The sequence below is a fragment of the Aplidium turbinatum genome, chromosome 9 (genome assembly GCF_918807975.1).
Source record: "Aplidium turbinatum chromosome 9, kaAplTurb1.1, whole genome shotgun sequence".
NCBI lineage: Eukaryota > Metazoa > Chordata > Ascidiacea > Aplousobranchia > Polyclinidae > Aplidium > Aplidium turbinatum.
The window spans coordinates 7845127-7858949 of NC_137480.1; the positions used below are offsets into that span (position 1 = coordinate 7845127).

Consider the following 13823-nt stretch of genomic DNA (forward strand, 5'->3'; position numbering starts at 1 on the left):
AGTTTACAAGATAAATATGTGATAAAGTGATTAAAACACCTTCTCCAAGTGTATCAAATCATTTGTGATGCAATAATGAACTCTGGTTGCTTGATAATGGTAGCTTGAAGGTTGCTGGTTTTCCAGTTTGTTTGGGAATGAAAAACCAAGGAAATAGTAAGCTTTCAAAGATAATTTAGCAATATCCAACACCAATGTATAGAATCAATGTGAAGATTGCTGATTTAACAAAAGCCAGCTTTAGTTCAGATTGGTTTAACCTGTTCACTGGGTTCAGTGGTCAGTTAGTAGCCTAAGATTGTTAAATTTTGCAGTAGCCTATGTCTGCAATGTCATTCAAAGCTTATCCAGATCGCTTTTTGATTAGATTCATCAGGCATTGTTTTAACCAGATATCCAGTGCTCGTACAATATAAGTTATAACTTAAGCTAAGCATTCAGCTAAGGTTTACCATGCAAAGTAACATACTAAGCACAAGCTATTACAGGTAGGCTACTGCAAAAAGTTTAGTCATTGTTTTGTTTTTGTTGTTTCCAGATCATTTTTACTGTTAGTAAAATTTGACTGCAGTTTTAATGAAACAGTCATTATGGCTACTAACACAAGAAGTGCTTCCAGCTGTCATTTAAGTAATATGATAGGATGTGGCAGCAAGATGCTGCCATCAGAACTTCCGTCAGAGATGTGCTGAAGCTGGGTCTCTTTTTGCGAGAAACAAGTGAGACTAATCGCAGAAATTATACACAGAATGAGCTCATTACAGATATCTACAACCAGGTGTATGCTCAGTGGCAAAAAGCTAATGCCCTATTCAAATTCCCTGTCATTATTGCAGAAAAAAGCATTATGAACCGGTTAAAAAAACTGTGGAAAAGAGCAAATGAGATTGGAAGTGGTAAGGGAAAAACCGAAGCACGCCAAAAGTTTCTAGGAAGCATAGACTCATTGTTTGACATCCTTCATTGCAACTGTGTTATAAAAAAATGTGATGAATGCCAATGTGGTTCGGGTTGTGAAAAAGTGGTTCATATTTTCTGTACCTGCACCCGTGAACACAAGATTCCAGTTATGGATTTAGAGTACATCAAGGGACAAAGGGGAAAAAATAGCAGCAAGGGGCCCCATCAAATGTCTCATAAGGATGTTCCTGAAACAAGAAAACAAATTGCAAGTGCTTTAAATCAAAAAAGAAAGATGGAAGCCAGCGAGAAAAGAAAATTTAAACTAGAAGAGAAGGATGAAATGTTCAAACCTCAAGAAGAAGAACAAGATGACTATCAAGCAAACGAAGTCCACAAGATAATGAATTTGTTACAGAAGCTTCTGCTTGGCCTTCTACTATAAAGCGACGTAAGCGTAACACAGAAAAAATACCAAACATTGCATTAGCTAGTTTACGACACAACACAGGCTTACGAGAGGCAGCTGAAATAGCCAGTGCAGCTTGGATGGATGCTGGGATTATATCAAAGGATGACCTATCTAAGGTGATTGACCATAACAAGCTCAGAAGAGCACAAACAGAAGTGATGAAAAGCATCGAATCCAAGCTTGAAGAGCAGATCAAAACGGAAGGAATTTCCTGTGTGTTTTTTGATGGAAGGATAGACAATACTAATTCTTATTTCTATGTTGAAGGATCTAGCCAAAAGTACCCAGGAATGGTAAAGGAGGAACATTACTCGGTGTGTAGTGAGCCAGGAGGTAAATTTTTATTTCATTTTACACCAGATACTGCAACTAAAGAAAAGAAACATGCTGAAATCATTGCTGAGAAGATATTCGAGTGGTTGGTCGAAAGAGGATTGGACAAAACTATCCTGGCGGTCGGCGGTGACTCAACTAACGTAAACACAGGTTGGAAAGGAGGAGTAATGCACTGTTTGGAAACTAAATTGAACAGAAAACTGGTTTGGATAGGTTGCGACTTGCACACTGGAGAGCTGCCTTTGAGGCATCTTATAATTGCTCTTGATGGAAAGACCGTATCTGATAGTAAGTGGTCTGGAACCCTAGGCAAGATGTTAGACGATGCGACGGAGATGGAGATAAATCCAAGTTTTCCCACGATTAGTGGTGGTCCAGCACTTCTTAATCTTCAACCAGAAATTATAAAAAGATCTGTCTACAGATCAGTGCTATGCATACAAAATCCTTGAAGCTATAAAAACTGGTAACCTCTCACCATCTCTCGCTCGCATGGAAATTGGCCCTGTAAATCATGCTCGCTGGCTCACTACCGCTCTTCGATTCTGCCGAATTTGGATTTCCAAGCATAATTTAAAGGGAAAAAAGCTACAAAATCTTCAAAGCATTGTTCAATTTATCATGGGGGTCTATCTTCCTAACTGGTTTTATATTAAAGTGAAACATAAATGGACAGAAGGTCCCGCCAATTTGTTGTTCATGCTAGAACAGATAAGAAAGCAAAAGACCGAAGTGCAGCAGCTGGTCATTCCTGCAGTGCAAAGATCAGCTTGGAACGCCTTCAGCGAGACAATTTTGCAGGCAATGCTTTGTTCCCAGGATGAAAGTGAAAGGGTTTGGGCTGTTAACAAGATCATTGAACTGAGGGGAGAAGGAGAAAGCAAAGTCGGAAATGAAGCAGTGCGAATGAGACGGGTGGAAGAGATTAATATCGGTGCAACTAAGATTTCAGACATGATAAAGTGGGAAGCATCGGCTTATGAGCCACCTCTTACATGTTCTCTTACAAGCAGTGAACTGAGAAAGTTTTATGCTATTCCTATGGACGTGCCCATGTGGTCTAGCCACACACAAAGTGTTGAGAGGTGTGCAAAGATGGTGTCTGAAGCAGCAGCAACTGTTTTTACACAAAAACGAAGGGAAGGGTACATCAAATCCCAGCAGGTTAGCCGTATGCTGATGTCCAGAAATCATTCCAAACAAGACATAGCAAAGTTGATCCAGTTTGGCAGTTTCGGAACAATTTAAATATCCATTTTGCCAACTCTTGTTGTGTTTCTGTAGTTGTGCAACAATTATCTACGTGTTTTACGATGTGTTGCCGTGTTTTAAATGTTTTTTTAATTTTTTTTAATTTTTAAAAAAATTGAAAAAACTTCAAATTTTCTCGAAATTTCAGATGCAAAATGATGTAGGTAAACAAACTTCAATATTGCTAAAACTTTTTTCCCCAGTACTAGGCATATATTTGCACCATTTGTTGGGGTAGCCGAGAGAATATTTATACAGATTCTAAAAATCAAAAAATATGACACACCCTAATGGTGGACTGTGGTTAGATGTACCTTGCAATGAGATGTCCTTGCGACAGCTCGGTTGCCATCAAATTGTCTTGTGCCAAGTCGACCATGCCAGAATGTTCTGATCCTTAACTTTGCTTTGCTGTAAAACTTGTAGATCATTATGGTACGGTATTTTTGATGTTTACAAAAAACATAAACTTTTTCAATTGACATTTTATGTGAATATGGCTGCGATTGAAAGTCGAAACTTAATTCGACAAAATGGAAGTTTATCATCCATGAGTGATGAGGTGCAGATGGAAGAAGATTCTTTGTTGCAGTCTGTCAGAGAGCAAGAACAACAATTTGCCAAACTTTCAGAAGAACTAGAGGAAGAAAGAAGAACCGTAGCCAAGCAATTAAGTAGTGATCAGTATAGTGACAGGGTGGGTTTAAGTTTTTGCCTTGTCTGTCAAAGTAGTTTGTTAATTTTATGATATGCAGAATATAAAAGGGCCTTTAATTTGCTGATTTATAATTGTTATGTTGACCATGCTATTGTCTATGCTAGAAATGCATTTTAGATCATTACAGAAGCAAAATGCATTTCATTCCTCGGCCTTTCCACAAATAAATGATAATCATTGGTTTGCTTTGATTAGATGTTCAAGAAAGGGTTGTGTTCTAAAATGCAAATCCGCTAGGCTAAGGTACACTCAAATTATGCAAATCAGTAATTGCGCTTCAGTGTTGCAACAACAATTTTATTAATTTTGAATTGCTGATAATAATTTGTTCAGGTTACAGTAATTTGCATTGTAGGCCTACTGTTTTCCTGAGAAATGTCTTATGATGCTTGATGCATTATTTTGACTGAAGTTGCTTTGAATGCTTCAGTTGTGTAATTGTGTTCAGGTCTTTATCAGAAAAAGGATATATATATATACAAGCACTCTTAGTAATCCACAGTACACTAGGCTACTTTACTTTTGTAAAACTTTTTTTCTGTCTGTAGCCCTTGATTTTCATATGATAGTAAAGGAAAGAAAATTTGTTGTTCATAAAGAATACCTAATCAAGTTGTGTTTGTCCAATAACAAATATATAATGTACATAAATCACTTTGTTCCGTATTGCAAATTTACTAAAGTACCATAAGTGTTTGTGTTTGCTTTACTCTCCATAGTGTGGCATGTCAAAGCTTGTTTGCATGTTATTGACTGCGTCAAATCCACCTATTTATGACTGCAGAAAGATGGCTTCTAAGGCGCTGGTGTTCAAGATTGAAAACAGTAAATACAAACAATTGTAAATGTTCACTAACCTGTATATTTCAAAATTCACTACTGTATACTGTGTTATTTCAAAGCTATACTTCAATGAAGGTAGCTAGTTTTATGCTTCTCACAAGACTGGCTCTCATTATGTGATTTCTTTGAAATGTGCTAAACGCCCACCCATACACACACGACACACCTAAATGTGTTACACACGCATATGAGTTTTATTTGTGATACGTACCATTGTACTTACTAACACTTTGATTGCTTGCATGATATTTGCACCATGGTTAATCCTGCAGTAGCCTAGTAGATATAAATGTGATAATAAGTGAACTTCAATCATTGATTATATAGTTCTTGTAACCTTGCATGTTGTACTTTTTACAATTTCATTCAAATTTACATGAATATTTTTTTCTACAAAAAATGGAACCAAGGTTTCTTTACAATATCAGTTTTATGTTATTTCAATGTTGCAACTTGCTTTTTCTGCTTGAGCAGGAAATGTACGATTGTAGTGACAGATTTCAAACTGCTTCAAAACTAATCCAGTTTCCATCACAAAAATGTACAAAGATGTTAATTGCTCAATCAGTTGTAGTGTGAATCAGCAATTTTGAAGGTTATTTGCAACTTGGATTGTTATGAGTTCGTTATTGTTATGACGAGAGTTTATTGCATGTGCGTCCACTGTATAGAATCGCACTAAAACCAGCTGTTATCCTTGAATAGAATTCAGCAACTCAAAGAAAGATGTTGAAATACGTGCCATATTTGGTTAAACACATGATATCAAAAGCTTGTGGTATAGCCTAATTATTTCTTTGGCTGCAGGATTATCAAGACGGTGTGGATATGACAACATATTACGACAACACTCCCCAGGGTGAACGGGTCACAGAAACATTTTCTCGCAGAGAGGATTACAGCGATCCCAGGGAAGAAACAGAAATCCTTGTTGATGAAAATGGAGTCTCTAAAACAGTTACGGTAAGTTGCTTTGTTGATGTGAAGCAAGGTCAGAGTTATTGTAACAGCCAGGTGTGGTTTGCCAATGGTGGAACAATGTGTTAATTTTCTACTGGAGCATTGGCTAGTGTTGAATGAATCATTCTTTTGTCTGGTTTGAGTCCGTATAGACTGTGGTGAAATCGATTTCAATATTGTTTATGAAATTGGTATTGAATACTTGGCTTAATTTTAATTATTTGAAAATATTTTGAATTGATTTATCGACATGAGGACGAAGTAGCTTTTCTAATGAGTTATTGATCTTCTAACTTCATCAATCATCATTTCCCAAATGCAATAACCAACATCCACCAAACAAAATAAAGTATATATATTAGAGTGGTTCAAAAAAACACAATTCTCTCGGAATCTTCCTCCACAAGGCTTAAAATGTGCCATCTTCCCATAGAAGTGCCCTTGCAAAAAATTAGACTGATTGGAAGTCGTTTAGAGGTCAATCAGATTTTCACTTTTTTACCACATTCTGCCTATGTCAAACCCTATCGCACACAGGCCGATATTGTGTGCAAGACTTACAGAGAGGGAATGCCCCCTATTGTTTTGAAAACCACAGCAGAGAATGAGCTAGACTTCCATATGTTGCATAATTAAACTTCGTGTGTATGTAAACAGATTTATTAACTTAACACCCAACAAAGCAAAAATCTTATTTTCATACTAAACTATCGGCAATTCGGCATCTACCATTTTTATTGAAAAACACTCGAAACCAGCAGTAGTCTCATCAGTCATCACTTCAATTATTTTGATAGGTTAAATAAGTTTAAACATAATACAATTTTCCTTTTATCACAAAGAGACATCCATATCACGATAAATGAATTAAAATACAATGTTAGCATCAAGGACTGTGGTGTTAAATCAGATATGACATTCGGCCACTGTTTTCGTCACAGTCTCATTTCAGGCTTTGTTGAGATTAAGGGTTGCTTTGGTTGGCACCGGAAACCTTTTCCTGTAGATGCTTACTAACTGCAGTAGGTACTGGTACTGTTTCTGAGTCTCATGAAAATGATTGAAGTGATGACTGATGAGACTAATGCCGGTTTCGAGTGTTTTTCAATAATAATGGTAGATGCCGAATTGCCGATAGTTTAGTATGGAAATAAGATTTTTGCTTTGTTGGGTGTTAAGTTAATAAATCTGTTTACATACACACTAAGTTTAATTCTGCATCATATAGAAGTCTAGCTCATTCTCTGCTGTGGTTTTCAAGATGATAGCGGGCATTTCCCCCTCTGTAATTCTTGTACACAATATCGGCCTGTGTGCGATAGGGTTTGACATAGGCAGAATGTGGTAAAAAAGTGAAAATCTGATTGACCTTTAAACGACTTCCAATCAGTCTAATTTTTTGCAAGGGCACTTCTATGGGGAAATGGCACATTTTAAGCCTTGTGGAGAAAGATTCTGAGAAAATTGTATTTTTTTGAACCACTCTAATATATATGTATAGTTGTATACTATAATCCATGAATAGAGAAATTACTTACAAGTGTTTTCGTATCCACTCACAGTTGCATTACGAAGCGTACAAGGTGATCAAAAAAGAACCCTACAAATATATATATAACTTTTTCACTGCGATAATTGAAACTTTTAGTACCGGTATTAGTTCCTATGGTTCCAATGTACAGTAGTTAACTGTTGAATATTCTAACCATGCGATTCTAGCATCCTCTTTGACTTGGGTGGCTTGACATATTTATATTTGTGACTTGCACAGAAACGGATTGTCACAAAAACGGTGACGGAAAAACGTGTACGCCATGTCGAAGATACGGAAAGTTTACCGAGGAATAACCACAATAATTCCAGGTACGGTATTAGAAAAATAAAAATAAATGGGTTTACAAAAATGCCAATCATGTAGAATTACAACAGTAGTTTTATATCTACTGTTGTTTTCTCTGAGCATATGGCTGCTCTTGCATCCTCTGACGAGGTGCTATTCGTTTCAAAAATACATTTTTGTTTTGATTGCATAAATAAAATTAGGTGTACCGTATTCAATGAGCTATCGTATGCCTGGCCGAGTGGCCAGAATGTTGGTACAATGCTCGTAATGACTTCGGTTTCAAACCTATTCTTGCTTATGAGGGGAATAGCTGGTACTTAGTTAGCTTTCACTAGTTGTTCTAAAATGTCGATTTTAGACTTGGTCAGGCCTTCCACATTCAACTGCAGCAAGGTGATGCCTTCCCATGTGACAACCGAAGTTACTCGCCCTAAACAGTTATCAGACATGAAGAGCGCATGCTCTGGTCCTCTTGGTCGGCATCACTCTGTACAGGATGGAATTAGTACAATAATACAACAGAGCTCGATGAGCTACAATTGCTGTCTCGATTTGTTGCCTTTCACTTGATTGCAAGAATCAATTACCAGGGCTCACCATTATGAGGTTGACAACTTGAGCCCCTTCAATTTTCAAACCTATTGAAGGCCTGTGGCTGGGTTTGGCTAAAAAACGAGCTCTTTTGGTATTTTCAAGGTGTATCATAATTTTTCAATAAGTTACAAACAAAATTGGATCGTTTTAAATCAGGGGTGACGAACCTTTTTGCAGTCGCGGGCCATTTTGTCAATTACACATGAGTTATCGGGCCACACAACTTTTTAATCGTAACCTACTATGAAATCTTTTAGAAGCGACTCAAGATATTATTCATAAAAAGTAACAAACGGCAGATGAAAGTAATAAAACCCACACAGTTGAAATTATCTTACGCAGAATCGAAACATACAACAGTAAAAAATAAAAACAAATCAACTTGAGCAAAAAGGATAGAGCAACAGTACTTGCACTGATAATGAAGACAGTTTAATTTTCGAAATGTTTGCTTTCATATGAGTATGATTTCTTCTTTTTTTGGCTCTATCCTTTTTGCTCAAGTTGACTAAATGTTTCGACCATTATGCTCCGAAACAACAAATCAGTTAATGAAATTTCTTTTTCAACAATAAACAAAAGCCCATGCGAATCATACAGCTGAAGCTATCTAATGCAGCATTGAAGCATAAAATATTAAAAGATAACATTGAAGCATTGAATTTTTTTGCATAGTGGGATTTTTGGAAAGTTTTTTGCTTGACTAAGCGTTCAATATTAGGTCAAACAGACGACGTGGCAACTCTCAACTGCATACTAAGATTTTCATCTGTCAACCTCGACCTGTAACGACTTTTTCTATAGTGCATTTTAGAAAAGAACTGTTCGTATAGGTACGTGCTGCCGAAAACAGATGACCATTTGAGATTGTCAAATTGTTTTGCGGGCCGCAGGTTCGTCACTTCTGTTTTAAATCACCCTCTCCTGATTTTCAAAATCCTCTCCTATTTCCTTAATGTCGATCTGGTGAACAGCCTCATTCAATTTTCAATAGTCTTGCACGTTATATTTGTCACCACTTTCGAGTTTCAAACGTTTGTATTGGTTAAACCTTCAAACCCTGGGTTAAATAGGTTCATCCCTCCAGTAAGATCTCATAGTTTGGTTAAGTACTTCAGTACTTGCTATTCTTGTCTTGCGTGTAAGCAGTGTAATTGAAAAGTGTTTGAATTTTAAGCATGGCAATATCCCAGACAGCAAATCAGTCGTTTTTTACATTGACTTAACGTCTGCAGATGAAAAAATGACTTATTTTCTGTCTGATATGTGTGTCTCTCTAGAAACTGTGAAAGAAACCACTGATTGATCTGATTCTGTCCCCATTAGGCACACGCCTCGTCACAGTTCAAGCAATTCAGAGAGAAAGTATGATTCGACGCAAAGAAATCATAGACACAGCCCGTATGGAGATGAGAACACCGCGTTGCTGCAAAGAAGGTGAGATTGCCTACAAAGCTGTTATAACTATTATATAATGCTTTCAGCCTGACTAAATCGATTTAAATTACTTTTTTATAAACAACCTGAAAACTGTACAAAAATAAGACAATATTTCAAGCATCATCTTGATTCCAAGAGTACGGCAGAAGAATTCCGGAATCGGATTATTATCAGCTTTAGATGTATTGTATATTTACACTACATCATTTTGTGTGTACATACACTGTATAGTACGTGCAATCGTGCATATGTAATTATTTGTTGTTTTGTCAGAAATGTGGATGCGTTAGGTTGGGCTGTTCAAATTAATTTGTGACATTGTGGGCAGGTTGAAAGTTTTATTTCGCAATTGTACTGTATATGTGGGTCTGCTACTATTCGGTGCAAGTCCGATTCGGTGAGTCCGATTCGGTGAGTTCCTAACCTCTAACCCCTAACCCTAACTCCTAACCCCTAACCCTAAAACGGCAATGATAATTAGGCTACGGTACCCGATAATATAAAAAAAAATTGAAAAAATCACCGAATAGGGATCGGACTCACCGAAACGGGCCATTCCGTGTGTATGTACCCAGATGTACCCTTTTTTACTAATCGAACCTTTTTACGTCTGCGGATGTTGTATCAACGTAAAAACGACGGATTTTTGCTAGCGCGACTTCTCTAAAAACTATATAGTACAATTTCTTGCCCTGGTCATGAGGACAGCACCTGTTTGAATTTCGGCTTCTGTCACTAGATCCTCTGTGGGGAGCTCTGAAAGCAGCGATGGAGTACGGAGACCATCTGGATACAGCTATCCTCCTCAACGCGGATCAACAGATGATGCCAGAAGACAAACTCAGCCAGAGAAATTTCAACCAGAAGATTACGGCTTGGAAGATGACAGGTATTCCAGAAAAAAAAATCAATTCTTTTTTCACATTGATTGCCGACTGACGTTGAATCTATGTGAAGACGAAGTACGGTACGAAGAACGTCTTTATAAAAGTTGTAAACATGAGTTTATATAAATTATATGAATCAAAATAAGTGTAAACATAACATCAGAAAACCTATGAAAACGTGCAACGAAACAGTGAATGACGACATCATCAGATGAGGTATAACTATTGCTGGTGCCAATGACCGATAGAAGTGGAAGCGGCATTGCAGAAAGACTGGACAGTGGACAATCCTGCTGACAGGCCCTTGTCGGCAAATGAAAGGAATAAGTAAACGAAACATTCACAAAACCCAAAGAATACATGATTCTTTTTTTAAACGTTTTTGCTCAACCCAAATTAACTACACTCGCAGACAAAGTGATTATAACGATGACGATGATGAGTATGGCCTGGCACCTAACGCATACACGGATGGAGGGAGGCGAAGAAGTGCGTCTTCTGAAGATAGTGGGCAACAAAGGTAAGTGAAAGGTCGTTAAGTAAAGTAGTGACATGGAAAACCGCTTATAACACGGCATGCTAACGTTGATGCATTATTTTTCTTAAGTTAATGATGTTTCGCAACACCAGGAGTAGTCTTGTGACCAATCTTTTTAGCTCATTTTTTTGACGTAGTGGAGCTTAACTCTAAAAATAAATGATTATAGTCCTTTGAACTCATCCTTTGAACTCAACGGTGTTTTGACGGGTTTTCAGGCAGTGAAATTGAAAATCATATTGTACCTACTGCAGAAGCAGAAGCACAATAAAGCATGCAGGCTACCCAGCATAATATAACCATCTAAAGACGTCGAAAACTAATGATTTTCTGGAACCAGCTACCTCTTAACAATTGCAACTTTGTGCGCAATGGACCAAACTTGCCAACTGGATTTGTGAAAGTGATCCATGTTTAACTTTTCAAACATTTTGTAATTTTGTTTTTTCTTCAAAGATACGAACAACAGCTGGACGATTTCCCTGTTGCCGCCCCGCGTGTAGGTTCACAAAGTCACGTGGGCAGAGCACCATTGGCTACACAGGAGACAGGGAGCCGAGGCAGTTTGAACAGGTTGGTCCCGCCGAAATTAACAGTTTTGTTGATAGGTCATATTTTGAGAAAACACCGAAGAATATTGGTTTGTTTTTGCTTCAGTCTGGACGGTTAATTTGACTAATGATCAACACCTTTCGAATTAAGACACATCATTTATTGTTGTTGTTTGTCATGTTTTCGATTTCCGTAATAAATCTACGCTTTTAAAGTTCAGTTTGTGCTGGTGTGAAATGTAATCTAAACGTTAGCAGACCACATGCACATTGACACCAATCTTACTGCAGTTAGCGTTACTTTTCTCTGTTAACCATTTCCAGTTTTAAGTTGCCTGACAATACGAACATGACGTATGTTTATTTTGGCGCATGTGCAATTAACAATGGCGTGAACGTTCAAGCCGGTGTTATGGTCATCATAGGTTTGTGACATCTGCACTGATGAAGCCGAAGCTCTTTTAAAATGCTAAATGATGCTTAGTTAGTAGGATCTAAGTTGGTAAAATTTGTCAAAAACTTTGACGTGTTGTTGACACGCTTTTGCTTGCTGTCCATCTCATTGCTGGGAAGTGTTTTCTGGGCTGAGTTTCATTGCAATGTTGCAACAATTGGAGTGCGTTGTTTAATCTTAGCAAGTGTTGAATCAATGCAAAATACCGTTGACATGATGCAAAAAAACAATATAAAACTTAGCAAACATTATGACAAACGAAGAATTGCTTGTTGGGAGGTTACTCTAGCCGTAATTTGCAACTGACATAGACACAGAGCTTCAAATCGAAGGAATGTGTATCAGCAAACACAAAGGGCGCTCTAGTAGCGGTCTACTTTGTGATCTTGGCAAATAATGTCTTTTGGCCGGCTTTTTCGTGTAGTGACATATTCAGTTCTTTTTACGTTTTTCCAACATCGGGATTCACTTATGTAGTAAAAAACACCACCCTCTTTTCGCGGTGTTTGTTGACTTGCCTCGAGCGCTACGCCTTTGAGTGATTTGAAACGCTCGATGATGAACTCGGCCATCGTTGTGATGACGTCACCACTGGATTGTGCAGGGCGGGAAAACCAGCAGTTGTTCTGTGTGGCGAAAGTTGTCTTTGGTTTTGTGTTGCCGTTCGAATAATGCAGTTCGGGCTCCATTGTTATTACCACTAATCGAAGCGTAAGCCAATCTGGCAACTTATTTCAATCTTTCCCAATGTTTTTAAAAGTATGGTCTTTACAAACTTATTTTCACACTCTCGCCAAATGTGAACGTGCACGGGCTGTTTCTGGTATTATCCAGTTATGATGGTGAATTCGAGTTTTATTGTATTATGACTTGACATTTTATTAAAACAGTGAATTAGACACTTGAAATTGACATTTATTTAACTTTGCTCGTGAATCTAAATGGCGTGGCGGTTTTAGTGTCGCAGTTCTAATTATTTTAGAAAACCGTTTCTGCAAAATCTTCCGCAAATTCTTTTTCAATGTCAGCCAGAAGTGTCAAATTTTTATATATAAAATTAAAACAAGTAAGCATGGAAGAAGTGGAAATTATAGGAGGTTCTTTCCATTCTACAGTAGAGTTTCATATCCCATGGCATGCTGTGACAAGGCATAGTAAAAGGAAACTACTTTTCTCTGTCAATATCGCTCATATCCAAAAATTTTCAGAAAAAAACTCCAACTAACAAAGCTTCAAAATAACCAACCTATTACTATCAAAACGAAAAAACGATAACATTCTTCATTGGTGAAAGGGTTTCAACAGTTGCCGAAACATTATCGGTAGCCGAAACGATTCTGTTCAGAAGATATGTCGCATCAGTGCCAATACAAACAGTTTTGATTTACGACTGTGTGTTACTTCGTATACTGCCATTGTGAGCGATAGGAAGTTGTCCCACAAGCTGCTCAATAGTAAACTCCACTTTGTATTCCAAAGACGTGTCCTTTGTTTCACAACCCATTCAGTACTTGAGACTCATTTTGTAACTTTCTTGTGAAAAATGTGATGCCCATGATGTTGAATAGACGTCTTAACATGTCGAATCAGTGTTAAAGCGGTGCGTTCAAAATAACTGTAGTTACTGATTTGATTATGTTCAACATCTCATGAGTTATTCAAGTTAAAAGAACAATTTTAAGAGACAAAAGATAGGATTTTTTTTTTTGATTAAGTTGGTGGAAAATTGAAAATAGTTAGAACCGTTACTCACCATTTAATGTGAATTTCAAAACTATGCTTTCATTCATGTCGTTGACAAGTTATGCTTTAAAGTGCCTAAGCAAGTATTAACAGTACTTACTGCTTTGTCATTGAAACAACACTACAATTGATCTGAGCGCATATCGTCATATGCAGCCGAATCTCATGTGTCAGCTATTGGCTCTCCTTGCCATTTTAATAAACCAAGCTATGCGCCTTTAATAATTAATTCTACTGCATCAGCTTCCCAGACAGCAAATCAAGCGTTTTTTTTACATTAATACACGTCTGCA

At 37.4% G+C, this 13823-nt stretch overlaps 1 protein-coding gene across 1 annotated transcript in view; it reads left to right on the plus strand.

The window, feature by feature from the left end:
• The window catches only part of LOC145776916 (catenin delta-1-like), a 42262-nt gene that overhangs the window by 16968 nt on the left and 11471 nt on the right, over positions 1-13823 (plus strand). The window contains exons 2-7 of the mRNA XM_082588142.1: positions 5328-5483; positions 7252-7343; positions 9244-9354; positions 10097-10246; positions 10657-10764; positions 11239-11355. Of these exons, the coding sequence (XP_082444268.1) occupies positions 5349-5483; positions 7252-7343; positions 9244-9354; positions 10097-10246; positions 10657-10764; positions 11239-11355 (713 nt within the window). The 5' untranslated portion in view covers positions 5328-5348. The remainder of the gene's footprint in view (positions 1-5327; positions 5484-7251; positions 7344-9243; positions 9355-10096; positions 10247-10656; positions 10765-11238; positions 11356-13823) is intronic.